The sequence below is a fragment of the Podarcis vaucheri genome (genome assembly GCF_965113315.1).
Source record: "Podarcis vaucheri genome assembly, chromosome: 3".
Lineage (NCBI taxonomy): Eukaryota > Metazoa > Chordata > Lepidosauria > Squamata > Lacertidae > Podarcis > Podarcis vaucheri.
This window is the reverse complement of record NC_138761.1, coordinates 28,500,993-28,528,991: the sequence shown is the minus strand read 5'-3', so window position 1 is coordinate 28,528,991 and position 27,999 is coordinate 28,500,993. Positions and strand designations below refer to the sequence as shown.

Here is a 27,999-nt window from a genome sequence, read left to right as displayed (position 1 = left end):
TATAATATGGATGACAGTTGGCCATGTGGGCAGGATTGCACCATTGTTGACTTTTAAAAACATACCGGTACAAAAGACATCTAGGAATTCTATTCATAAAGTTCTTAAGATAAAAACAAAGCATACCATTGTGACTTGGTGTTGAAGGAGCAGCAAAGTTCTTCTGTGGTGTACTATTGAAAGATATATCTGCAGCAGCAAAAGTTTTCTGGCTTTTTTCTAGTTCGTATTTGTATCTATTTTTTAATAAAAAAATAAATAAAGGCATAGAAAGTTACCTTAATAATAAGAAATGTAAGTTTGGATTCAGACTAAATCAGTTGAACTTAAAGGTAAAGGTAAAGGTACCCCTGCCCGAACGGGCCAGTCTTGACAGACTCTGGGGTTTGTGCGCCCATCTCACATCTATAGGCCGGGGGCCAGCGCTGTCCGGAGACACTTCCGGGTCACGTGGCCAGCGTGACAAAGCTGCATCTGGCGAGCCAGCGCAGCACACGGAACGCTGTTTACCTTCCCGCTGGTAAGCGGTACCTATTTATCTACTTGCACCCGGGGGTGCTTTCGAACTGCTAGGTTGGCAGGCGCTGGGACCGAGCAGCGGGAGCGCACCCCGCCGCGGGGATTCGAACCGCCGACCTTTCGATCGGCAAGCCCTAGGCGCTGAGGCTTTTACCCACAGCGCCACCCGTTGAACTTAGGTCACATTAAAATCATTGGGACAAGTTAGCCATGATTTCATTGTGATCCAAGCTCAAATAACTTACTTACATACTCACTTAGAAGCAAATTACCTTGCATCTAATAGAGCAAAGATGGCTAACCCCTGGTTGGGAGGAGCTCGGCTCGTAGAACCTCACCTTTTAAGTTCTTGTTCAAGCCTTTCAGTTTGTTTCTTGCTCGAGAGGAGTTGTCCTTCTTGAACGCTGACTTGTGTTTCTTTCACCTGAAGTTCATGAGAAAGTTTCTGCCTGGTTTTCTCTAGGCTGTCACAGAGTTCCATCAGGTTCTGGTTTTCTCTCTTCAGCGTCGCTCCTTCGTTTTTTTCATTTTCCACCTAATCGGAAGAGTACACAGCCACACCCGGTATGACTTGATGTAGGTTGCTTATTTAAAAGTTATGTTTTATTATCACATTTTTGTATTGCAGTAGATTGTTATAAGGTGTACATTCTTTGTTTTTTTCAGCTTGTAAACCGTCTTGAGTATTGTAAGTTAGAAAGACGGTATACAAATTAAAAGTAATGAAGATGATGATTTTCACTGCTGTTCTGTGAAAAACCTCGTCAATCAGTTCTGGAGAAGAGTTACTATTTTTATTCGGACTGTTTTTCAATGGGATATCAACATAACATTGGAGAGGAATATGAAAAGTCTAAGTGTTAAACTAAAGCTAGCCAGTGTAGTGTCCTTGTACATAAATTATGGTGTCGTCCTTTTTAAGTTGCCCCCAAGGATAATATATGACATTCATGGTGATTCTGGCTACTGTGGCTCTTCCCCTCTCAGCTTCTAGTCATTAAACTGGTCGAACAGTAAAAACTTGCTAGAAGCAGAAATACTACATATTTCTAGTATGTTCCTTTTTAATTGAAGCAATGAAAAAATTATGAGAATATACTAGCAATATCAGATTGTCCCCTAAATTGGTGCTATATTTATATCTATATATAGTTATACTACCTTCTGCTTCTGCTTTTGCAAAGCAGCCTCCAGAGACTCCAGCTGAAACTGCCTTTGCTGCCGCTCTTTTTTGAGCTTCTCAAGTTGACTTTCAAGTTCTTGAATCTTGTGAAGGGCTCTTGTGGAAAGGCCTTCCTTCCACTCTTCCACAGCCCAGCTCATCTCGTCAGATTCCAACCCCTTAAGGAACAGAAGGCTTCACAAAGAGGGGGGAAGAAAAGAAAAGAAAAATAATGACCTTAAAGGCATTGCCCTTCTGAGTGTCCACAAACATTTCTCTGCTAGCCTTTGCCAAGCTGGTGCCCTCTAAATGTTTCTAACTACAACTCCTATCAGCCCAAATTGTTGGAAGGGCACCATATGGCTGGTCCATATGACTGAAATAAAGGATAGATTTTGTGTCTATGAGTCTTATTCCTCAGTTATGTACTAATTTAGAAAGTGGGCAGAAGTCATTATAGGTGGAAGGAATATTTTACATATAGAAATGTTTTCTTTTATGTATGTTATTTGTTTTGTTATACTGTTGACTGGTGATATACCGTATTTTATTTTATTTTATTTTATTTTTTTTGTGTGTGTGTAAAAGAAAGTGGGCTGGTGACATGGGGCAGGGGTCTTACTTGTTCACTACAGAGACTACAGAGCCGAAGGATGAGGTGAAAGGTGGTGCGTGGATAGAGCCCTCAGTTATTATTACTAATTTATATGCTACTTAACGTCAAAGCCAATTTTTAAGTGGTTTATACAAATAAAAACCAAGTACGCAAACATTTTTAAGTCATGCTGCAATCCTAACCTTCACATGGGCGATATGGGTAAGATCAGGATGTGGTTGTGTGTTTTATTTTATTGTTTTGCCAATTGTTGTTGTTCTTTTCTTCTTTTTATTTTATTCTTCTCTATCTCACTTTTTCCTCCCCCCCCCCCCCCCGCTTCTTTCTTTTGTTTTTCTCCTCCCTTTGGAGTCCTATATCTGGGGCCTTTATTAAGGTCCATAGACTGCATAATCACTGAGGTAGTAGATGGTTTATGGAGGACCCTGATTGAGAAACAGGGAAAGGTTAGTCTCCCTGGGTGAGAGGCTGGGAGAAGGAAAGATCTCAGGTAAGAGCTGGGAAGAACTATTGTCCCCTGTGGGTGGTAAGGGCCGTGAATTACTTTTAAGAGAGCACTCCATACTTTACTTATTCTGTTTGCATTTTCTGTAGTTGCAGTTTTATTATAGGAAAATCTTAATAATATATATATATTAATGATGTTGTGTATCTCCCCAGCTGAAGAGGCCTCAAGCTGGCATGGATGACCTACCCTGGCAAATCTACTGATGGCGGCTGAAGGAAAGCTCTGCTGCCCCTCTGATTAAGAGGGCAAAAAAGGGGGGATTGTCAAGGCAGGGAGTGAGCATGTTGGGGGCAAGCGGAGGGATAAACAAAGTTGTGCTGCACCCAAAGTCCCTTAATTTCACTTGCCCCGTTCACAGAGCTCAGTGTAATTTACACCACCAAAAATGCAGGCATAATTAACACTCATCCAGAACGAATTGACAGAAGGGCAGAAAATTAAGGTTTACACTGCTCCTCACAACCCCAATCCCCTGGCCAGGAACAGCTAAGATGCAGCTTAACTTGCAAAGGAGGCAGTGACTGTGATGACTGAGACAGACCTAGGTGAGTCGATCGCCATCATCTTTTGGCTGATCCACTATGCAGGTATGCCATTGCCAAGCACTATGTTTTTATGCTCTTATATTGTTTTGATTATATATGCCAATGTATCTTTTTTGGTATTATGATTAATATTAATTACAATTATATCCTGCCCTTCATTCCAAAGGTGCCCAGCGCCATTCTCCTCATGAGGGACTCAACACACTGTAAAAAGAAGCCGATGCTTCTTTTGCTCTGACTAAGGCAGCATGACCCACTAACCGATGGTCCCTTAGACAACTTCTAAAAGGGGATTTGACAAATTCATGGGAGATCAGCCTATCAGTGGCTTCTAGTAGACATGATGTCTACACGGTTCACCCAGGATCAGAGGCACTATGACTTTCAACACCAGTCTCTAAACAGACTGGACAGATAGTTTCCCTTTCCACCAGCTCTCACTTGCCTACATGAATTTCCTGGTAACCTATGGCAACCAACCAAATAGTTCATTAGAAGGCAGAACAGATACATTTTTACTCTTAATGTAAAAATATATAATGAAGGCACCAGGCAAACTTCCCTGGGGAGAGCATGCCACAGATGGAGAGCCACTACAGAGAAGGCCTGTTCTTGTGTTGCCACCCTCTGAACCTCTCATGGAGGCGGCACATGAAGAAGGGCCTCAGATGATGAATGCAGAGTCTGGGGCGGTTTATACGGAGAGAGGTGGACCTTGAGACATTGCGGTCCTGGCAGAATCCAAGACCAGGGAAAGGAGACGGCGGAAGAAGATTGGAAGAAATTCAAGAACTATCTTAAGAAACATTGTAAAATCAATGAGTGTTACAATGATGTGGTTTTAGAAATTAAATGGATTAAAGCTGTAAAGATTAAGTTAAAAGAAAAGAAAGGTTAATAACTACATAAAAGTAAGGGTGAGGATTTGCTGAACTGAATATTTGAAATTGGAATGCAGAAAGGGAAGGTATGAGGTCGGGGAAGTAAGTTTTAAGAAAATAAGGATTTGAAATTATGCTTGTTTTTTCTTGTATGTGTGTTTGTTTGAATTGTTGTGTTTGTTTATATAATTTGTGAAAATTTAATAAATATTTTATAAAAAAAAGAGAGACATTGCGGTCCTGAGCCGTTTAAGGCTTATAGGTCAAAACCAGCACTTTGAATTGGGCCCAGATGCTAGTTTTATGTTCCTGGAATAACGAAGTGGCTTTTGATATGTAAAGAGCACTTACAAAAAACAAAACAAAACGCACAAGTCCTGCAAAATGCAACATTTTGAACCCTCCAAGAACTGTGTTTCCCAGACAGGTGGAGAGGGCCAGGGAGCAGTTTTCAATGGCTTCAAAATTTCCATTCATTCACCTACCTGGAAGTAAGGCTGCAATTCTATTCCCCCGCTTACTTGAGAGGAAGCCCCACTGGATGCAACGAGAGTTTCTTATGAGCAGACATGTATTGAAGTGCGTGGTTAAGTCTTCCCTGCAACCCTCTTTCTTTCTTTTTAGAAATCTATTGAAGAACGTCAGTGCAAACGTATGCACTTCTACGGGAGAGTAAGCCCTATGGAACTTCATGAGGCTTAAACTTCTGAACATCACATCAAATAGATAAATATCTATTTATTTATTTATACATACATACATACATGCATGCATGCATACACACGATAAACAGATACATAAACTATACAACGAAAGCTGTGCATAATATAAAAATAATAATGCAAGACATATATTCTGTTCTGAGTCCATCCTTCACCTCCCAGATCCGCTCTCCTACCTTCGTTTCCCGCTGCAACACCCAGGATCTCGCCTTCGCTTCTCATTCAGCGCTTACAGAGGATTCAAACCTGCCACCATCTCCCCAACGCAGGCGGTTAGCGGAGGACAAGCCAGGACGCCGATTGGCCAGCCCCGAATGTCAATCTCTTTCCTGCGTTCTTCAGTTGAGCCAATAGGGAATCACCGGCGGGTGTGACGATACCTCGCTTCTGAGTGGCGAGTTTGGGTTTCCTCTTCAAACCTCATTGGCTGGGAGGGCGGAAAATAAAGGCGGGAGGCGACGTTGCGCTTTCTTTTTATCCAACAGCGAACGCGCCTAGAGTTCCTTTCAGAGTCGTGTCACAAAAGGCAACAAAGGAGTTATTGTAAAGCAGGGTAGCCAGCCTCGTAGGTTCCCGCCAAACCTTATGGACTACAACTCCCATCAGCCCCCGCGAGCATGGGGAATGGTCATGGGTAATGGGAGTTGTAGTCCACAAGATGAGGCGTGGTGAGAGATGAGCAATAAAGCAATAAAGACTAACTAGTTTATAATGGCATGAACTCTCGTGGATTAGAGACAGTACTCACAAAAAGGCTGTGCGAGAAAGACAAGCATGGAGTTCATATACATGTTTAGTGTTACATCTAGGTTAAGAAGGCGGCAGGGTGTGGAGTGCACAATGCATTTTTGTGAGCAGAAGCACACACACACACCCCGACCATTAAGTCCAGTCGTGACCGAATCTGCGGTTGTGGCACTCATCTCGCTTTATTGGCCGAGGGAGCCGGCGTCACGTGGCCAGCATGACTAAGCTACTTCTGGCGAACCAGAGCAGCGCACGGAAACGCCGTTTACCTTCCCGCCGGAGCGGTACCTATTTATCTACTGCCACTTTGACGTGCTTTCAAACTGCTAGGTTGGCAGGAGCAGGGACCGAGCAATGGGAGCTCACCCCATCATGGGGATTCGAACTGCCAACCTTCTGATCGGCAAGTCCTGGGCTCTGTGGTTTAACCCACAGTGCCACCAGCGTCCCGTGAGCAGAAGCACAGTCAATACCTATTGCATGTTTCCTGGCCAAGGCTCCACTCTCAGCTCTATCCATCTTATAATAGTACTTTATGTGTCTAATGAATTGAACTATATAGCCCATGAAAGCTTATGTCATTATAAATTTGTTAGTATTTAAGGTGTAAACAAAAACCAAAAGGCTGTGCGGAATCCGGAACCCCCTTTGTTTGCTCTTTATGCCTGGATGGATCTGCTGTGCCCAGTCCTCACTGTTGAAGAGACCAGCAGCGGAGACTGATGAACAAAGGGAGCACAGGGTTGTTTTTTTGTGATGTGTCACCCTGAGAGATTTGTTTTCTTTATTTAGTTCAGGGGTAGGCAGCCTAGCTCGGGGGCTGGACGCGGCCCAATTGCCTTCTAAATCCAGCCCGCGGACGGTCTGGCAATCAGCGTGTTTTTACATTAGTAGAATGTGTCCTTTTATTTAAAATGCATCTCTGGGTTATTTGTGGGACTTAGGAATTCGTTCATCTTTTTTTCCAAAATATAGTCTGGCCCGCCACATGTTCTGAGGGACGGTGGACTGGCCCACGGCTGAAAAAGGTTGCTGACCCCTGATTTAGTTAAAGGTGATGTGCATGGCTCTCCCACCCCCACCCCCGAAACTTTTTATCCTCACAGCTTGTTTAGGCTGAAAGATAATGGCTGGCCCAAAGGGATCTTCATATCTGTACAGTAAAATAAGTGGAAACATGTAGATAAGAAATGAATAAATATAGAGTCAAATGGGAAGATGATGGGCTCAGTTCAGTTACATGTAATTAAGTTTGGTTTTGGCATAGGATGAAGATTTGCTTCAAAGTAAACATGCATAGAATTGAAATATGAAGTCCCTATTTAAAACTGCTTGTCATGGGATTGTTAATGTTGAAGAAATAAGTGCCTTGAAAAGAGGAGATTACTGTTGGTATTGGTCCTTCTTATGGGCTTCACATAGGCATCTGGTTGGCCACTGCAAGAGCAGGGTGGTGGAATAGAATGGGGCACATATATATTTGAAAGCAACTGTTCTCAGGTCATTCCACTTAAAATTAAGTCCAGGATGTATGCAATAATAAAGATGTTGACTATTCTGTAACTGATAATGTGCTCCTTTCGTTTATGAGCTTTGCCTGTTTTTTTAACATACAAAGATCAGAATACCTTATCTGTTCTTGCCACTAGGTGATTCCCTTTTCCACAGGAAAGGGCAAAACAATTCTGTTTGCTTTTATACAGGAAAAGCAGAAATCTGTCTACAGTGGGGGGTTTTTTAATAAAAAATGTTAAGAGTGCTGTATAACCAGGACTCTAGCTGCACCAGGTTTGTCAGATGACTCTAATATTAGATCTTGTTTTGAAAGATTACCACATTCTGCAACATCACTAGCATGGTGTTTGGAATAGTTTACTTTTTGGCATCAGTGTAGCAATAAGTCTACAATCCTTATTCCTGCACTTAATCAATCCTATCCACCTCAGCGGAAGGAAAAGGATTCATGCAAGCAGAATGCTAATGATGAAGCATGGGCCATTCCTCAGCCCTGACAAACACGTATTTTTTAACACATATTTTCATTTCATGTGATCGTACCCTCATTTTTGAATAGACATTTAGGCAGATGCAAATGGTTATTATGTTTCCCTTCAACCCTTCAGTTTGTGACTGGCCTTTAGACCTCTTACACTGACCCTTTCCCCATTACCCATGCTAGCATCCCATTAAAATATATTAAACAGAACTTAACAGGCTTCAGCTCAGGCAGAAGATCAGTATTCCCATCACTGTTGAAAAAGCAACTGCTTATGTTCGCACTCTTAAGTGCCGACTTGCACAGATAAAGGAAAGACCTGAGTCTGTAAGCTAGACAAGGCAATAATTTCCAAAAGCAATGACCTCATGCCTTTTTCTTTTTTGGATGTGTAGATTGCGGCGGGGTTATATCACCTAAGAATCAGAAACCATTATGTGAGATATTTTGTTTCATTTGCCTGGGGCTGGGAACCTTTTTCAGGTTAAGGGCCACATTCCTTTGTGGATAGCCTTCCAGGGGCCACATTCCAGTGGTGGGTGTGGCCAGACATGCACCACTCTCCAACCTCCATCCAGGCAAGGAATATATGTTATCGCAGTTCAAGGGCACATTCTAGCTGGGTAAAATCACTAGAGGAGGCCACGGAGCAGGGGCGGTTTTAGGGTAGTGCAACCGGTGCAGCCACACTGGGTGCTGTGCTGCAGGGGGCGCCACAACAGTGCTGTGGAATGGAGTGAGAGAGGTAGGGCGCGCCAGATTCTAGCATCACACAGGGCGCTGCTGAAATCTGAGAGCCCAAAGTCCACCACTGCACAGAGCAGGGCCAGAGAGAGATGTGGCCTAAGGGACATGGCTCAGAGTTTTGAGAACCAGATAAAGAGGCTTGCAGGCTGCATTTAGCCCCTTGGACCTGAGATTTTCCATCTCTGCTCTATACCCACTTACCTGAGAATAAAGCCCATGGAAATCAATGGTTCTTCCTTCTGATTATGCATGTGTAGAATTACACTCCAAGTAACTTTGATTTAAATCACACACACACACACACACACACACACACACACACACACACACACAAAATGGCCCTGCCCTGCTGCTATGGAGTCTGAGAATTCTCGCCTGGAGCACTTTTCTTGAATTATTGGGGAAATTATAATCAAAATTAGGAAACATGGCTCTATAAATAAGAACACATCAGCATCTCAGTCTCCAGGGATAAAAGAGAGAGAAAATTCCAAAACGTTGAGAAAAAACAATGGTGTTTTTAGTCTACAACTTGAGTCTGTTATCTTGCTCGATGTCTTTTTTATTTTTATGGTTGATAACCTCGTGAAAACTATTTGGCTCAGTGTGCTGCTTTAGCAACTGTAAGCCATAAAGTATTAAAACATGTTAGCTCATGCTCCATGACAACAGGTTTGTTTTCCAGCATTGTGTAATCCAAATTCCTTTTCCAAAAAAAAAAAGAACAATTACTAAATGTAACTATTAGTTGGCACACCAGACACTGGAAAAATAAACTCTTACTTATTAATTATGGTGCACATCATGAAATTTAAAAAGTACCGTCTTGCGCAGCATGAATGCCATTGGCTGTAGCTTCTGCTAAGGTACATGTTGTGTGTTAAGAGTTCTGAAAGGATATTTGGTGCCTGTGCAACACCCAGAATTTGTACACATGACATTGGTCACAAGATGGTTGTACATGAGAAGTGAGCCTTGAGATTCTATGTCTTCCCACACATATACAGGGATACCTCGGGTTTATAACTTAATTCATTCTGGAGGTCCGTTCTTAACCTGAAACTGTTCTTAACCTGAAGCACCACTTTAGCTAATGGGGCCTCCTGCTGCTGCTGCGCCGCCAGAGCACGATTTCTATTCTCTCCCTGAAGCAAAGTTCTTAACCCGAGGTACTATTTCTGGGTTAGCGGAGTCTGTAACCTGAAGCGTATGTAACCTGAAGCATATGTAACCCAAGGTACCACTGTAGTTTGAACCATATGATCCAGTCTGTACTCTTCGTCAGAGGCTATTTCCATATGCTTCACCAGAGAGTGATGTGGAGGGTGGCCGCATGAGAACAGGCCTTTTCCGTGGCTCCCCCACGTCTACAGAACGCTCTCCCTAGAGAGATATGCCCGGAACCATCCTTGTATTTCAGCAGTAGGCAAATACCTTTCTAGGCCTTTGGTTAATTAGCAGTGGTACTCATCTTTTAGTGGATAGGCCTTGTCTTTACTAATATGTTGCTGGATGAGCATTTTATGTATTTTGTACTGTTCATCATTTTACTTTTTTCTGGTTTTAAATTGCCTTTATGTGTTGTATTTCACCTTGTCAGGTCGCTTTCCACAGCCAGATGATTGCCTCTGTCTATCTGCCAATTCCTCTCCTTCAAGTAGAAGACTGGGCAGTGCGAAAGGTCACAACTGTAGCCTGGCACGTTCTGTTGGGAAAGAGGAAAAGGCCCACCTTTATAGCCGCTCACCTGCCATGTACTTTTGTGATCACAGATGGTCCATAGCCAATGGCAACATCATTATCTCATTGGGCCTCACAAGTCCTAGGGGGTGGGACTTGCTGATGACATTAAGCATGACATGTTAAAGCATTAACTGCAGTACAAAACATGAGAAGGCAGAGCAGAGGACCTTGCAACCTATGCTTGTTGTGAACTGCTGTTGTGAATTAATGATGCAATTGCCAAAGTGTGTATTTAATTTCCTCTGACCTTACTCTCTATACAGTGGTACCTCGGGTTAAGTACTTAATTCATTCCGGAAGTCCGTTCTTAATCTGAAACTGTTCTTAACCTGAAGCACCACTTTAGCTAATGGGGCCTCCCGCTGCTGCCGTGCTGCCGGAGCACGATTTCTGTTCTCATCCTGAAGCAAAGTTCTTAACCCGAGGTACTATTTCTGGGTTAGCAGAGTCTGTAACCTGAAGCGTCTGTAACCTGAAGCGTCTGTAACCCGAGTTACCACTGTATTCCTCTTCACCAGCTCGTATGCCATTATGCAATTTGGTACTTTTTAAGGTGCCACAATACATTACTGCTTGTTCGGAAAAACCCCTGTTATGTACTGAGTTGAATAGGATCCAAAAGGCAGCAGTCTGATTGGTCCTAGAACAATAGGGTCCAGAATGCAGCAGTATGATTGGTCCACAGGAGCCCCCCAATCCAGCTCAAGGTGGAAGTGAATCTGCAACCCGATTGGCCTACAGGTGCATCCCAGAATTAGCCAATCACGTCAGGCCCATTGTGTAAATAATGTACATAAAGCAGACATTCTGGGGGAACTTCCATTCCTCCTCACCACTATGAGCTGAATAAAGAGCATGAAATCCACTCTCGACTCCGAGTATATTTCAATCCCCAAAGACATTTAAGAGTTCATTGGATGAGGCAGGGACTGAAGCTGCTCTCACCCACCTAGAGATTCAAGCCCTCCCCTTGCCACCCAGGCAAACCTGAAAACTTCTGCTCAACCTGGGGGGGGGGGTCTGGCAACTCTATGTGGACTAGACCTTAGTAAATACTTCAGGTCTAAGACCTTTTGCTGCACCCAAAGTTGAGATGCAAAGTACCCAAGCCTGATCCTGTTATTTATTAATCAAGTTAATTATTAAAGGCCTTGTACATTTATACAATTCATATGTTTACTTCAAGCACTATATATTCCACGCATCACCAGGATTAAATAACCACTTTTAAGAGCCATATCTATAATATAAATATGCAGGAATTATCTCGATGTAATTTTATGGCCAATATCCCCATAGGTTCTGCAGCCATCATTGGAAACACACTTCCAATTTGCAATTTTAGATGCATACTCTAAACTCATAAAAGTGTGCGCATCTTCAGAAGATGCCAAGGGAATTGTGTTATTAAGTAGCCCTTGCTTTCTCAAGCTCTGTTCATTTAACAATTCAATAGTTTTGGTTCAAAATCCCATCCCAGCATTTCTCAATCCATTACTAAGGAAATCAAAGCTAGATGAATGTGTGTGTGTGTGTGTGTATGGTAGATTTTATTTCAGAGTGAAAAGACCATGTATGCCATAATTTACAGTGCTTATGCCATAATTTACAGTGCTACAAACCAATTTTGTTTGTTTTTGCATCAACATGTGACATTTCAAACTCCTGCGTATCAAGTAAAAAAACAAAACCGGAGGCAAATTGTTATGCTTTTTATTTGATACATAGGCATTTGAAATGCCACATATTGATAAAACAAAAAACAAAAAAGATACTTGTAGCACTGTAAATGATAGCATAAATAAAGAAATGGGCTGGTCTTTAAGGTTCTGCAAAAGTGTTATTTTCACTGCAACAGAATAACACAGTTACCTCTCTAGAACATATTGTTGTGAAGCTAGAAAAAGATTACCTTTTGAAAAACGCACCAACTCTCCCATATTCTGAAGGATATCAATACAAAAACATGAGCACTTGAACACTGGTGAGCCTTGAGCAAATTATGCTTTTGATTTATATAAAATCTTGTTAAATATCCAAAATGGTGGTTAAAAAAAGTATGGGGGAAAGATCTGGGAAGCGTAATTGAAGACAAAGATTGGGACAAATTGAGGTCAAGCAACCCTGAGATGGTTTCTGCTAATATTAAAGAGGCCACTCAAAAAATATTACATCAGTGGTAAAGGGTACACATGGAATAGGTTTTTATTACCTCCATGATCAGTTGTGTTTTGGAGGGGATGTGGGATTAAAGTTACATATCATCACCTCTGGCGTGAATGCACTCTGATATGAGGGCTTGGTCTTATGTACAAAATGAACTGATTAGTATTACAGATGATAATAGTGAATTTACTCTATAATTATTTTTGCTTTCTATGCTTATGGGACATAATAAGGATATCAAGTCTAAGGACTTAATTTTACACTTTCAAGTTGTGCAAAAACTTGGCAGTGCAAAAACTCTGGACAGCCATAACTTACCAACAAAGTACAGAACGATTTAGACTTTAGCAATAGTGGAGAAAATTACAGATAATATCTGAGCTTCACAAGGAAAAGAAAAGCCACTATAATTTTACGTAACCTGGCATGACTTTATTACATGTGCATCCAGCAAAGACCTACAAAAAACACACACAGAGACTTTTGGCAACTTCAGTGTATATAAATTGAACTCTGGGACTGTTTATTCTTTGCTGTGCCTTCTATATTGTGTTGGTTTTTTTGTTTTCCCTTTCCTATGTTTTATTTTGTATTTTTTTGCTTTTGAATTAAAAAAAGATCAGGAATGGATGATAATAGATAGATAGATAGATAGATAGATAGATAGATAGATAGATAGATGATAGATAGATAGATGATAGATAGATAGATATAGATGGCTTCACACACATTTAGACCTGCTCATCCAGGTCTTATCTTCTTATCTGTGTTCCTTGCAGGAGTTCCAGCCCAAATCTGGAATGTTTCTTCTTTTCCTTCCTTCCTTTTACCAACTCAGGGTGTGACATGCAAAATTCCCCAGGGCATTGTGCTATGCAGCACAACAAACAGCATAACCAGGGTAATGTTACCTTGGAACCTTTTTCAAAATTTTCAGTCTGCATGGAGAGATTTCAATACATATACTGAAGGTTATCCAGAATTTAATGCCATGGAGGCAATCTCTACATGCCCATTTAAACACATGGCAGTGGCTGAATTACACTTCCTTCCAGCGATTCTCTACAAAGAGTAGAGCATGTGGCCATTCTAGATTTCAGCACATTCCAGGTGAAATATACTCAGAGTGGAGTGTGAATTTCATGCTCTTTATTCAGCTCCTAGTAGCAATGAATGAAGCTTTCCCCAAAACGTCTAGCAATATATACATTATTTACACAATGGGCCCCACATGATTGGCTAATTGCGGGCTGCTCCTGTAGGCCACAGGTTGTTGAGTCACTTCATCCAGGAGCCTGATTGGCTGCTCCAGCAGGCTAATCAGGTCGCTGTTTCACTTCCACCTGGAGCTGGATTGGGTGGCTCCTGCAGACCAATCAGACTGCTGCATTCTGGATCCTATTGTTCTAGGATGCAGCTCAGTACATAATACCAGGTATGCAACTAACAATTACTGCAGAGCTGCTGTAGCTTTTAGCAGCATTCATTTGTTTTTGTAAGGTAAGGAACGTACATCCACACCATACAATGTAGCTCCCTCACAGAGCTACAAATACTAGCACCCTTAACAAACTACAGCTCCCAGGATTCTTTTGGGGAATCCATGACTGTTAAAAGTGGTATACAAGTGCTTTAAATGTAGTGTGGATGTGACCATAGGGGGTATAAGTTAACAGCCAAATATTTTATCACATGTGGCCTACCCAGATACTTAGAAAGTTGAGTTAATTTTAATCTTGTCTTGGTATTTTAATTTTTGTATGTTTTAAGGTACAGTTGGAAGACTGGAGAAGTACCATCAAAAGCACAATGGCAAGACAAGTTGATGAACTATGCAGAGTTAGCAAAGTTAATGGACAAACTGTGTGAAAAGAACAATAGTGACTTTGAAAAAGAATGGGAACTCTTTACAATATATTTGCAAAAACAACAGAAATTGTCTCGCTGGCAGGATTTAAATAAACATTTACAATTTTATTTACAGAGAACAAGAAGTATAACAATGTGATAACATAAAATTGTATATAAACAGCAGAATGTATCATCTCATGTAATAAACCAGAAATGGTAGTTGAGGGAAGTCAACAGGGAGGGGGGAAATTGGAAAACGTATGTTTAAAAATATTGGATATTTATTTTGAGAAATGAAAATTATTAAAAATAAAATAAAGTACAGTTGTGATTTTTTCTCGATGGTGGCTCTCATTTACTCTCCATCTACTGTACAGGATGAGTTTTCTAAGAACATGGTTGGTGCAACATCTGGAAAGGCCAATTTACTACTTTCATGAATTATGGCAGGGGTGGTGAACCTTTGGCCCTCTGGTAATTGTTGGAATCCAGCTCCTATTTGCTCCAGCCAGTGGTCAATGGGGATTTGTTCTGCCAAGAACAGATATTGTTTTTGGATTTGGGCAAGGCAACAAGCATGCCAGGTTTGTTCCTTGATAATATTTTATTTACAGGTAGGATGTGAAAACAAGGAACAAAGGGAAAAGCAAAAAACTAATAATTCACCATATTTTTCGCTCTATAAGACGCACCAGACCATAAGACGCACCTAGTTTTTGGAGGAGGAAAACAAGAAAAAAAATATTCTGAATCCCAGATGCCAGAACAGCAAGAGGGATCTGGCTTCTGGGATAGCCTCTTGCTGTTCTGGCTTATGGGATAGCCGTGTGCAGCCTCTCCCAGGCAGCGGGATGAAGTCTCCCCCTGCCCAGAAGAGGCTGCGTGTGGCTAAGCCAGAAGCCAGGGCAGCAAGAGCCTCCCACCTGCATTCGCTCCATAAGACGCACACACATTTCCCCTTTTTAGGAGGGGAAAAGTGCGTCTTATAGAGCGAAAAATACGGTACATCCCTTTAGTCACTGGGAAGCCCTCAAAACAACAATGGGCAGGTTCCTGAAATAGTCGTCTTCCATGGTCTTGATCTATGCTAAGATTCATGGAGTTTCCAAATCCCTTTTATATTTTTTGCAAATTTAAACATTCTCTGGGACCAAGTGACTAGACACCAGCGTTCCTTTAACTGGTGGCTGATCTTGAAGCCCTGCTGCCCATGACTAAGTGATAGGCAAGAAATTAACCACCTTATCAGCAGGTGTACAAACCCATGATAAGAGATGCAGCTGGCTAACTAAAGGGTCCCAGACCCCCTTCAAAAGAATGGTCTGGGTATGAGGCAACATTACTGCATGTACACCTCAAGCTTCTCACAATACCAAGGCATTCCCCATTACCATTTCAGAGTTGTGGCCGAACATCTGGAGGGCCAGTGGTTCCTCATCCCTGCATCATAGCTTTAATGTAACTATAAAGCACTACTATTATCGATTCTAACTTCTTGTTCTAACCATATTCCCTTGGTAGCGATACTTCCAGCAGGACTTTCTTTCATGTGTGTATGCCTACCATCGCATCTGAAAACTGTGACCACAAACAATATTCAAGGTTCATCTCCTTCATCAGAATTTCTAGAAGTCAACTCTCTGACTGTATGATGCATCTTGTCCACAGTGCACATACGTAGAAATGTATCTAAGTCATAGCTGTCAACTTTCAGATTTGTAAATAAGGGATCAGCACCCTCACCCGTCCTGGGGACAGTCTACGGGATATCTAAGAATCCGGGATAGCAGTGGGAAACGGTGCTGGAATAAGGGAATTTCCCGCCAAAAAAAGGGAAGGTTGACAGCTATGATGTAAGTGCATATCAACATGTGAACTCTACACTAAAGCACCATGCACAGCCAGGCAGGGGTATATTTTGAGCTGTTAACATATTGTAATACAATTGTTTTTCTCTCTAGCAACAAATACCATTGTGTTTGACTTTGAAGTGAATTGAGGGCAGGCTCATGTAAAGCAAATAAACATAGCACCATCGATGTGGGATGGTCAATTTCAAATCCCTATTGCGGCATTGGACTTGGCAGAGAGGTTGAAAATCCAATATGATGATGAAAAAATATTCCATCCCTGCTAGCATTTTGCGCTCCAAAACAAAACAAAACTTTAAAAAAAAAATTATTTTCACGAGGAAACAACAATGAACATGCAACTTCCTCTGCAACCCTCTGAAGAACAAGCAACTGAAGAGCTTTTGAGGCTATCTAAAGTAGAAGAAATTAAGAGTCCAAATGGCAGGACTTTTTTTTAACCCGTGGCGGCTGCCACCAAATTGGATCAGGTTGGCTACCAGACCACTAGGGCAGGATGAGGCCTGTGGTTTTGATGGTCCACCACGTGGTATATAGGAAGCAGAGCAGACCTTGACAACATGGTAAAGGCCGGAGTGGCACTTGATGTGACTTGATGCGTTTCAAGTATATCCCAATGTCTTCTGTGAAAAGCTTGTGGCACGTGGCAATATCCCCGAATTTCTTGGGAAGAAGGATCCACGTCCGCAGCTCTGTGGGGGGATTGGGAAGTTTCCTAACACCTCCCAGCACCCTTAACAAAGACCCATGCCTGATCCTGCTTTAAAGGCATAGTGCAGATGCAGCCTTAAATTCCTTCCCAGGAGTTGGAAGCTACTCTTTTTAAAATGCGGGCTAAGAACTGGGAAGGCCTTTCCCTGCAACCGGGCCTGAGAGGCGGTTTTCAAAGGAACTCTTTCATAAAAGGGACGAGACGAAGCCTGGCTTCGTCCGCCAAGGCCCGCCACCCCTCTCAAACTCCGCTCCAACCCGCGGAGGGGAAAAGCCGCCACCTTCCCTTTCGGCTTCTTTTTCCCCAGGCCGCCTCTTCTCCAAGCCCAAACTTCCTTCAGAGTCAAGGAAGCGCCTCCCTCCCCATGTCCTGCGACACACACAAAACGCAACAGCGCGACTTTCCCGGTTCTTTTGCTTTGCGGCAGGAGGACCCTTGCAGATCCGAAGTGTGTCCCCCCCCCCTCCACCCCAGGCAGCGATCGGGCCTTTCCTGCCCCACGGTGCCCGCCATGGGCGAAACGAAGCGGTGGCAGCGCGCCTTCCTGCAGAGCAATCCCCACCCGCGTTGCGATCCACCTTCTCCTCCTCCCTCCCTTGGCATCTGCTCTGCCCTCCTCGGGAGAGAGTCGCACTTGGAAGGCATCATCCTTGGCTTGGGCTGGACGAGCAGCCCATTATTTTTTTTTAATTTCCCCTTTCCACACTCCTCTCTTCCATTCATTTGCTATATACATTAATGTACAGTGTGAGCAGTGTAAAAAAAAGGGGGGAGGGAAAAGAGGTGAGAAAGAAAGAAAGAAAGAAAGAAAGAAAGAAAGAAAGAAAGAAAGAAAGAAAGAAAGAAAGAAAGCCAAGTCCCCGCCGACGTCTCCTGCCCTGCCGTGGCAGCGGCCGCTCCGCATTCTTGGCATTCCTGGGCCGTGACTCCGAGGTCGGCGGCTGCTCCTCCAAGCAGCTCCGCGTTACGCGCCAGAGAAAGAGCGCTGTGCGCGCGCGCGCGCTTCCCGACCGCCACTCCGGCTCCTCCTCGCTTTATAATCCAGACTCCAATCCCCTCCCTCACGTCCTTTCCCCACCCTCCTGGCTCCCTAGCCGCCCCCTGTCCCAGCGCCCGTCCTGCCCTCCTTCCCGAATTTTATGCCTCCTCTCTCAAACTTCTCCAAACTTTCCCCAGCGCCGCTGGGACGCACGAGTGTGTTTCTTAGCGAAGGGGGAGGAGAAGGCGGAGTCGGTTTTCCTTCTCTTTCTCTCCCTGTTTGCTGCTCCCCAACAAAACTTCGCCACCATCCAGATTCTCCCCTTTCTCACAGTACCGCCCCCCCCCGCGTCGCCAGTTATTATTATTAGTATTATTGCAGCGATCAACTTAAAACTTTGCTGCATGGATATTTTTTGGTGAAGAAGGAAACTTTGCGCATCCATCGCTGGATCTTCCTCACGGAGTTTTGTATGCGTGCGTGTGTTCTTTGCATAAAAGCTTTACTTTTTCTCTTGGGGGCGAAGAAAGGAAGGGATCCCAGCGGACGAGGCGCGTTGGGGAGAAGAAGCTGCTTTTGGGTGACCCAAGAAACAGGTAAATGCAGGGATCGGAGCGGGGTGGGGGGCAAATTGAAGAGTTTGGACGCAGTTTCTAGCGTTAAACAGGAAGCTGGAATCTTGTGATAAGACGATGCTGTCTGTGTGTTTTGTGTTAGGGGAAAAAAGTCTGCCTATAAAATGTGGGAGCAGTTGGCATGCAGTTTCTGAGACAAGCTTCTACTTCTTTTACTCTCCCCCCCCCTCCACCCCGCCCCGATTTTAAATAGGGTTGGCTAATGTGCACGCTTTGCATTTAGAGGGAGTCCTGAAACTAAAAGGGCCTTTTAGACAAAACACTACTTTTGTAACCTACAGTGCGATCTTGTGCATGCCTACTCGAAAGTAAGTCTCATTAGGTTCAGTGGAACTTGCTCCCAGGTAAGCAGGTTTGGGATCGCGCTCCTTCGCTCCTTTCTGTTGTTTGTTTTAAAGCCGGTAAACAGATGAACGAATTTCTCTGCTCCGTGGATCTTTTGCTCAACTTTCAGCCAGCTCCCCTCCCACTCTCTGCTGGGTGAATTTATCTTCTTGCTCTTTGTTAGTTACCAGTCAAGTCTATACTGGTCATCCAGCGCTGGCAAACTGCGGTGTCAAGAAACAAGGAATGTGGTGGCGTCTGCTTGTGTTCCTTGTCTGACAAAATCTATTAATCTAAAAAAAAAAAAAGTTTCTAAAAGCTATCTTTAAAGGGATGAGTCACTGGCAGTCCAGTATATACACAGAATAAGGTCTCTCTCTGTGTGTGTGCACTTAAACATTGTAAATGGGATGAGGTTTGCTAGTTTTGAACTCTGTGGGCAAAAGGGCCCTTTTGATTACAAGTTTCTTTCTTTGTAGTCTCTTGGAATGTGGATAATGAAAGGTGCGAATAATGAAGGGAAGGTGTCAGATACGGAATGTCTTGCTTTAAATATTTCCCCCTGTGATGTCTTTATTCCTGTGAAATGTGCATGCTGACAAGTTTATGTAATAGGAAGACCTGTTTTAGATTTGCAATGTTTATTTTAGAAATAAAGCACACAAGTGGTTTCTTACACTGTAGATTAGGATCTTGCGTGGACTTTTACAAGCTCGAAGCTGGCGTGCTTAGATGCTCACTAGCCATTAGGAATGCAAGGAAAGCCAAGGTGGATCAAACCTAGAGTCCACCTAGTTCAATTGTGGCCACCTAGTTGCATCAGAGAAAACAGTAGGGCACAAAGGTAGCTGCCCTTGTTGCTTGATGCTGGCAGTTCATATATTTGCGTGCTGGAATGTTTTGTCCACAACTTGCGTTGCTAATGTATATAATGTGGTCTCCACCAGCTGGATTTCCCAGTGGATATGAGAGGTGCATCTTCTGTATTCAGGCCGCGCTTAGCAGTAGCCTTGCAAAGAATGTCTAGATCTGGACTTTTTTTGGGTTTGCACATAAATGCGGATCACTGGATTGCTGAGACTGATAATTGTGCAAGAGGTGCCTGACTGCGGAATGTGTGAACCGGTTTAAGTGAAAAGCAGTGTGTCTGGGCCAACATAATAGTGATGGCTCATACATACAGGCGCCACTTGGTATTGTAGTCATCCTATGATAGCCAGGGATGTGTGAACCAGACAAGCTGCGTGGTGAGGTAACTTGGGCAAGGGGGCGGTGACTTACCCGAAGCAGATCACTCAACTTTGGGGTCTCTGGCAACTAAGCCTAGCATATTGCCCATCGTTACTGATTTTTGGATCTGGCTTGTGGGCATGGTGGTTGAGGGCCTGGGTGCCTTTGTAAGCTTCTTCTCCCAGCTCCCATTTATAGCGTTGTTTTCCAGTGTGCTTTAAGAACATAAGACGAGCTCTGCCATATGAGACCAAAGGTCCATCTAGTCCCGCATTCCATCTTCCAACAGTGGCCAGCCAAGGCTACTAACCCTGATGGCTATATTCTACCTCCATTGTCAGAAGCAGTACTGTATGACCCTGCATACCAGCTGCTGGGAGTCATACATGGGGAAAGTGCTTTTGCGCTAATACCCTCCTTGCAGGCTTTTCACAAGCAACTGGTTGGCCACTGTGATAACAGGATGTTGGACAGAATGGGCCACCCGCTGGCCTGATCCAGAAGGCCCTTCTTACGTTCTTCTGTTAGCCAGACACGTATGGAAAACTCACAAACATGGCACAAGTGCAAATGCGCTCTCTCACTTGTGCTTCTCAGAGGCATCCTTGTCATAATGATTAATAAGTAATATTTGTCTCACTGATCTTACTTCTGAGTGAATGCTAAACCATCTTAAAACAAGCAAGACTGATGAATTTAAGTCAGTTAATCCACGAGTGTATTTGGGGAGTCTTAATAGTGCAATGCTACTCGGAGGTAAGTTCTATTCATTGGGACTTACTCCCTAGGAAATGGAGTTAGGATTGCAGTCTAGTTTGTGAATCTTTCTGAACTCTGGCAACATGGATTGCGTTATTTACTTTGCAAGACGCATAAAAGTATTTTGTTGATGATGATAGTGATGTTAATACAATTTTGGGTCAAATGAAAAGTCAGGGTTTGGTGGCCTTACAAACAAATGGCCGGGGTTAGGCATGTTTTATGGACATAATTAAATATTTTCTGAAGAGGCTGGAAAATCCACGTCCTTCTGGGTTGTGGCTGGCAGAGGAAGCTCTTTTCATACCAAGAGGAGCATGAATGAGCATACAGTGCCTGACCAAAACATCTGAAGATATCACTGTGTAGTAAGCACTTGAATGAGGATGCTAATTAGTGGTGTTAGAAGAGAGGGCAGTGCAATTCACAATCCAATTAAGTTGCAATACTTGATTAGGCTTTAAGTAGGCCTATCAACAGGATTCAATATATATTAGGCAATAATCTGATGCTCACATATGCAAAAGTAAATCCCATTGAACTTAGTGGGTAGAAGTTGCTTGGCTCTTAAAGGATTTGGGGGAATGGGCCCATGGGCATTAATGTGCATAACATCTGCATATGCTTATCTGTGTGTTTAAATAAAATTTAGAACACTGTTTCTCAGACTTCGGTCCCCAGCTGTTGTTGGACTACAACTCCCATCATCCCTAGCTAGCAGGATCAATGGTTGGGGATGATGGGAGTTGTGGTCCAACAACAGACTCCTGCGAGAGGTTGTGGACTCTCTTCCCTTGGCGGTTTTTAAGAAGATTGGATGGCCATCTGTCATGGATGCTTTGGCTGAGATTTCTGCATAGCAGTGGGTTGGACTAGATGACCCTTGGGTTCCTTCCAACTGTTAAGGTTCTATGATGGGAGTTGTAGTCCCACAACAGCTGGGGAGTAAGCCAACAATGTTTCCATCCAAATCAGCTTAGATTCTTTCTTCAATTACTTTGCACACACCATTCACTTCATATTGGCTCTTATGTTTATTTACCCCCTCTTCCCACAATTTCCCATCAAATTCTGTTACAAATTGAAGGACTGCTCATCAGATTTGCAGATGACACCTAACTGGGAGGGGCAGCTAATGGAGATGGGCAGGGCTGGGTGGTAGGACATTTCCGCCCAATCCAAGCCCCCACTCCCCCCCCCGCAAAAGTGCAAAGGTGTGACTGCATTTGGAAAACTGTGTACAGTTCCATCATCTCACATCCACAAGAATATTATGGAGTTGGAGAAGGTTCAGAAAAGGGCAGCCAAAACAATCAAGGGGATGGAACGCCTTCCCTATGAAGAAAGCTTGCAGTGTTCGGGACTTTTCAGTTTAGCAAAAAGGTGAGTGAGAGGCAAGTTTTTATCAAATTATGTATGGTTTGGAGAAAGTAGAAAGAGGGAAGTTTCTCTATATCAAGGCACTAAAATTTATGGACATCCAGTGAAGCTGAATGTTGGAAGACAAAATAAAGTACCGGTACTTCTTTGTGCAGTGCATATATAGTTAAACTGTGTAACTTGCTCTCACCGGAGGCAGTGATGAGGGCGGCCAACCTGGATGGCTCTAATAAAAGAGGATTTTCCTCCGACTTGTCTATTATGGCCCATGTCTCCTATTTCAGAGCAGTCGTTAAACATAAATTTATACCCATGGGATGATGGCAGTGATAGAAACCCAGATATATAATCTAATCACCAAATAGCAGCTTTGGTATTGTGGCACCTACCTTTTGGAATTCCCTCCCCTTGAATATTAGTCAGAGGCAGCCTCTGTTGCCTTTATGGTGCCTTACTTTTCGGACCTTCCTCTTCCACCAAGCCTTTAATTTTAGATCTTTCCCAGTCTGTTGGCATTGCAAGCTGTTGTATAATAATAATAATAATAATAATAATAATAATAATAATAATAATAATTTTTTATTTATACCCCACTCATCTGGCTGAGTTTCCCCAGCCACTCTGGGTGGCTCACAGCATATATCAGGACGTACTAAAACATCAAACACGAAAAACTTCCTGATATAGGGCTGCCTTCAGATGTATTCTAAAAGTCAGTTTATTTCCTTGGCATCTGAAGGGAGGATGTTTCACAGGGAGGGCATCACAGTTCAGGGGCACAGTTCAGCACCAGGAAATCCCCCACACATGTCTGCACCCTTTACTCCAAAACAGTACTTCTGTCCTGTCAGGATTCAACCTCAATCTGCTATCCATCATCCAACTGCCTCCAGACACTCACACAGGACCTTCACTGCCTTCACTGCTTCAGATTTGAAGGACAGGTAGAGCTGTGTATCATCCACATACTGGTGAATGCCCAGCCCAAACTCCCTGATGATCTCTCCCGGCGGCTTCATATAGATGTTAAAAAGCATCGGGGAGAAGACGGAGCCCTGAGGCACCCCACAAGTGAGAGCCCAGGGGTCTGAACACTCATCCCCCAACACCACTTTCTGCACAGAGCCCAGGAGGAAGGAGCAGAATCACTATATAACAGTGCCCTCAGCTACTCTAGGCAGTCCAGAAGGATGTCATTGTCGATGGTATCAAAGGCCGCTGAGAGATCCAGCAGGACTAGGGAACATCTTTCACCATGGTCCCTGGTCTGCCGGAGATCATCGACCAGGACAACCAAGGCAGTTTCAGTCCCATGATGAGGCCTGAATCCAAATGGTCCGTATCCTCCAGGCATGCCTGGAGTTGTTCACCCGCTCAATCACCTTGCCCAAGAATGGAAGATTTGAGACTTGGCAATAGTTGGCCATATTGGCCAAGTCCAAAAATGGTTTTTAAAGAAGCAGTTCAATAACTGCTTCTTTAACCATCACCCAGCACTTCCTGGCTTGTTTTAATGAGACAGGATGGGCAAGGATCAAGGAATCAGGTGGTTGGTTTCACTTGTCCAATCAGCCTTATTGTTTCATTACTTTCCGTTTGCTACCCTGGGCTCCTTGGGGAGAAAGGGCAGGATATAAATTTAATAAATTAATTAACTGGACATCTTATTATTTGAGCTGATCCTTAAGATTGTGTAGACTTGTGGGAGCTTCAGTGCTAAAGCTTTAATCCTTTGTAAACTTACCGGGAAGCAAGCTCCATTGAACACAGTGTGACTTATTTCCAAGTTTAAACATGCATTGGATTCTGCAGTAAATGCCTGATTGCGGAATTAAAGCATGCCAGAAAAATGAGGACAGCCTTAGTAATGATTGTGATGAGGTTTCATTTTATTAAAAAAGTATTCTAAAATGAGGAAACTGTTGTTTCTGCCATCTTTCATTGATCATGTATAGTAGCAGTGATGGCCTAGGTGCAACATTGTTCATGGGAGCAATTAATAGGCAGCTGGTGTTGATGTGTCTCAATGCTCTTCTCAGCTGGCCATTAATTGGCAGCAGATGCTATGCGCTTCTTCTACTGTTGTTGCTTAAATGTGGGACAGGCTCCTGTGAAACAGATCTGGTCATATACAGTGTTGCATAAGCCACAAGTGTCTAAACCAGGCAGAACTAAGAGGCATAGACAAATCCGAAACAGAAAGGAACTATGCGCATGAATTTCGTTTGTTTGTTCAAAGCGTCCATGCTGGAAAAGCTTCTAGAGTGGCTTACGAATCAGTAAAATAATGCAGGACAGTCCCTGCCCTCAGATACAGAACCTAAAAAGTCATCGCTCAGAAGCAAAAGAGGAAAACAAACTTGGCCCTCAAATTCTTGACGTTGCAAGGTTCTTATAATTACCAGCTTGGATTGGAATGGACTGTGGGGTTTTTATTTTATTTAAAAAATGGTTGTGGTGGTGGTGGAGCAGGGTGTGGCAGCTTCTGAGAAACAGTGGCACCAATAAATAGCACCAATGACAGGTGGGAGAAACCCTGGCCTATCGCAGACATAATGGCTGCATTTGCACATCATGCTAAACTATGGTTTAACACAGTGTGCTTGAGTGAAAATGAGCCTGAGTGAGCCTAATCTCAACTTGCTATTATGTGTGAACCTGCGAGCATGGGTTCAACCCAGGCATAGGCAAACTCGGTGCTCCAGATGTTTTGGGACTACGTCTCCCATGATCCCTAGCTAACAGGACCGGTGGTCAGGCATGATGGGAATTGTATTCCCAAAACATCTGGAGGGCCGAGTTTGCCTATGCCTGGTTTAACCCTAACTCTGGACTGAGGGAGCAGATGAGAAGGTGCTCTGGAAGAGATGAAGTTAGGGAAAGGGAAATGTCCACCATGCTGGGTTTTGTTCTGCAAACCATGGTTTCTAGGAAGCCAGTGCATGTTTGGAGTGTATATTTGTTTACCCAAGCCAGTTTTGTCACACTTTTGCTCCGGTGTTGGATTGGAGTTGATTAAATCAACTTAACTTGTGCAGTGTGCTACGTTGTAATATGATTCAGTGGCTTTGTAGGGTTAGTCAGATTGTGAAAGACACTTGGCTCTGATAGTTGGCTGGCAAGTACTTTCTGGTGCAGTCTGGCTAAGCTGACATCACTCAGGAATGGCTGGTATAATGTGGCACAAATGTGATCCACAGAGTTGTGTTTTTCTTGTTTGAAATACACCCGAGCCCATGAAGTTGATCCCATGGCAGACGCTGGTTTGGAGGCCACATTTTTCTCATAATTGGGTTGGGCCTGCATACTTTAGGGGGCACTTTGTCCCTCCTGCAGTCTGTGAAACTAACTGGGGTCGTCTCTTGGTATAGTGTTACTCAAACCGCTACATTTTTAAAATTCTTGCCAAACTTTTCTGCACACTGAACCACCTGAGAGACAATGTGCGGCCCAGATTCATTTCCTAATGAAGGCACCAGTCTGTGTGCTGCTTTCACATTTCTCAAAATGATTGACTAGCTGTCTTCCTTTTAAGACCTTAGGAATTAAATGAGATCTGTTTTTGGGCTGGTGGAAGAAAGATATCCTTGCACAACAACGAAAATTAGAGCGAATTGTTTAAAAGCTACTTTTACCTTTTTGACTCACTATGGCCCAGCATCAAAGAGCCTACCTTGTCAAGTATTAATACTCATGTTTGCTATCATGGAACCTTTTGTAATCATAAACCACACATCCTTTTCCTCCTGGTATGTTTTATTATTCATTCGGTTAACCGCATAGCTGTATCCTATAGTTCCTTATTGGCAACTGTGACAGTTTAATCAAGGCAGCTGCAACAACCATTATTTGAAGTCAGCTTTGTTTGAAACACACTAAACATCATCTTAGTCATAGTTTGTTGGTCTGGATGATGCAGCAAACCGTGGTTAATCAAAAGTGGAAGGGAAAGCATCCAAACTCCTTCACCTGACTGTGCCAGAGGGGCAGGGTACACAAACCTGGGGAAAGGGTCGGCTCATTTACATATGCTTTTGAATTATGGTGCTGGAGGAGACTCTTGAGAGTCCCATGGACTGCAAGAAGATCAAACCTATCTATTCTTAAGGAAATCAGCCCTGAGTGCTCACTGGAAGGACAGATCCTGAAGCTGAGGCTCCAATACTTTGGCCACCTCATGAGAAGAGAAGACTCCCTGGAAAAGACCCTGATGTTGGGAAAGATGGAGGGCACAAGGAGAAGGGGACGACAGAGGACGAGATGGCTGGACAGTGTTCTCGAAGCTACCAGCATGAGTTTGACCAAACTGCGGGAGGCAGTGGAAGACAGGAGCACCTAGCGTGCTCTGGTCCATGGGGTCACGAAGAGTCGGACACGACTAAACAACAAAAAACTATAGTTTAGCACAGGTATCCCCAAACTTGGTCCTTCAGATGTTTTTGGGACTACAACTCCCATCATCCCTAGCTAACAGGACCAGTGGTCAGGGATCATGGGAATTGTAGTCCCAAAACATCTGAAGGACCGTATTTGGGGGTGCCTGGTGTAGCATGACATCCAAACACTACTACTGAATCAAATGGTTGGTCCACCTGACTCATCATTGTCTAGATTGACTGCAGCAGCTTTCCCGGGTTTCATACTGGGGTCTTTCTCAGCTCTGCTTGGAGATGCTGAGGATTGGAACTCAATAACACATTTATAGCATGTGTTCTGCAACTGAACTCTGGCTCTTCTTCCCCAAGAATGTCCTTTGGTTTTTGTAGTCGAACGTGTCTGGAACTGTATTGGGGCAGCCTGGAGCAACTTAAATTATTTTGTTTAAAACAGTGCAGCTGGGTAAGTTTCCATTTCGAATTGCAACACCATTTCCTTCCCATTTGATCCTGTCATTTGTGCTACAACACAGACACACTTTCTTTAGTACTTTTCCGAATACAAGGGGACAGTTCCTTGATGGAAGTGGCTGGAGCATCTAGCCCCTTTTGAGTTACAGCAGATGTTGACAAACAGTGAGAATACAATATCATTGTATTGTGTGACAAACTTGCATTTAGTAGTGCATCTGAAGTAGCAGGATTAAGTAAGCAATATGAATGCAACAATGCTATTGGCATTAAGGACCTTTTGTTTCTTTCATAGCACAGTTGATGGAGCATAAGACTCAATCTCAGGGATGTGAGTTTGAGCCCAACGTTGGGCAAAAATATTCTTGCATTGAAGGGGTTGGACTACATTACTTTCATGGTCCTGTCGAACTCTATGATTCTATGGCTTGGGCATTTTTAGCCTGAGACGGTGGACATGGTTATTTTACCTTTACACTTGTGTTATGATATCTCCAGCTAAGAAGTAATGGTTAGATAGAGTTCCTAGCTTTTTCTTCCTTTACTCCTTTTCATGGTGTGCATAAAAACGTGGAGGTCCACCCTACTGGACCATTCAGCAATGGTTCTCCATGATTTCTCTCCCAGGCCTATGTGGAGATGCCAGAGATGGCACCTGGGACCTTCTGCATGCAAAGCAGTTGTTCTACCATGGAGCTATGGCCCTTCCTCAAAGAGCATGATTTCATAAATTCAGGGTAACCTTCTCATTTCTCTCTGCTGTATACAGAGCTCATTTGAGATCCATAGGTAAAGTTTGCATCCTTGCCCTAAGCAACTTAGCGCTCATTGGAAGTCCTTCGTTTTATGTAGGGCAATTTATATTTAACACAAATGGGAATGGTCTGCCCTAGATAACGCATTTCCTCTGCTCCTGTCTTGAATTTATTTAAAGTTGTACAGTATATAATTTGGAGTGCTTTTGAATTATGGTGCTGGAGGAGACTCTGGAGAGTCCCATGGACTGCAAGAAGATCAAACCTATCCATTCTGAAGGAAATCAGCCCTGAGTGCTCACTG

The 27,999-nt window shown here is 43.4% G+C and overlaps 2 protein-coding genes and 1 long non-coding RNA gene across 5 annotated transcripts in view; 1 reads left to right on the top strand and 2 right to left on the bottom strand.

The window, feature by feature from the left end:
- Positions 1-5,286, bottom strand: part of CENPF (centromere protein F) — a 38,991-nt gene extending 33,705 nt beyond the window's left edge. The window contains exons 1-4 of one of the 2 annotated variants that reach the window (XM_082217177.1): positions 5,130-5,286; positions 1,681-1,876; positions 858-1,054; positions 127-236 (exon numbers count right to left, since the gene is read on the bottom strand). In XM_082217177.1, coding sequence (XP_082073303.1) covers positions 127-236; positions 858-1,054; positions 1,681-1,842 — 469 coding nt within the window. In that variant the 5' untranslated portion in view covers positions 1,843-1,876; positions 5,130-5,286. The remainder of the gene's footprint in view (positions 1-126; positions 237-857; positions 1,055-1,680; positions 1,877-5,129) is intronic. The other variant, XM_082217178.1, reaches the window with a different exon arrangement.
- A 5,187-nt stretch (positions 5,287-10,473) lies between these two features.
- Positions 10,474-27,999, bottom strand: part of LOC309529784 — a 760,251-nt gene continuing 742,725 nt past the window's right edge. The window contains exon 3 of the long non-coding RNA XR_014218453.1: positions 10,474-10,658. This is a non-coding gene — a long non-coding RNA (uncharacterized lncRNA). The remainder of the gene's footprint in view (positions 10,659-27,999) is intronic.
- The window catches only part of PTPN14 (protein tyrosine phosphatase non-receptor type 14), a 119,405-nt gene continuing 108,772 nt past the window's right edge, over positions 17,367-27,999 (top strand). For both annotated transcript variants that reach the window (XM_082217317.1, XM_082217316.1), the window contains exon 1: positions 17,367-18,361. The gene's annotated coding sequence lies outside the window, so the exon portion shown is untranslated. The remainder of the gene's footprint in view (positions 18,362-27,999) is intronic.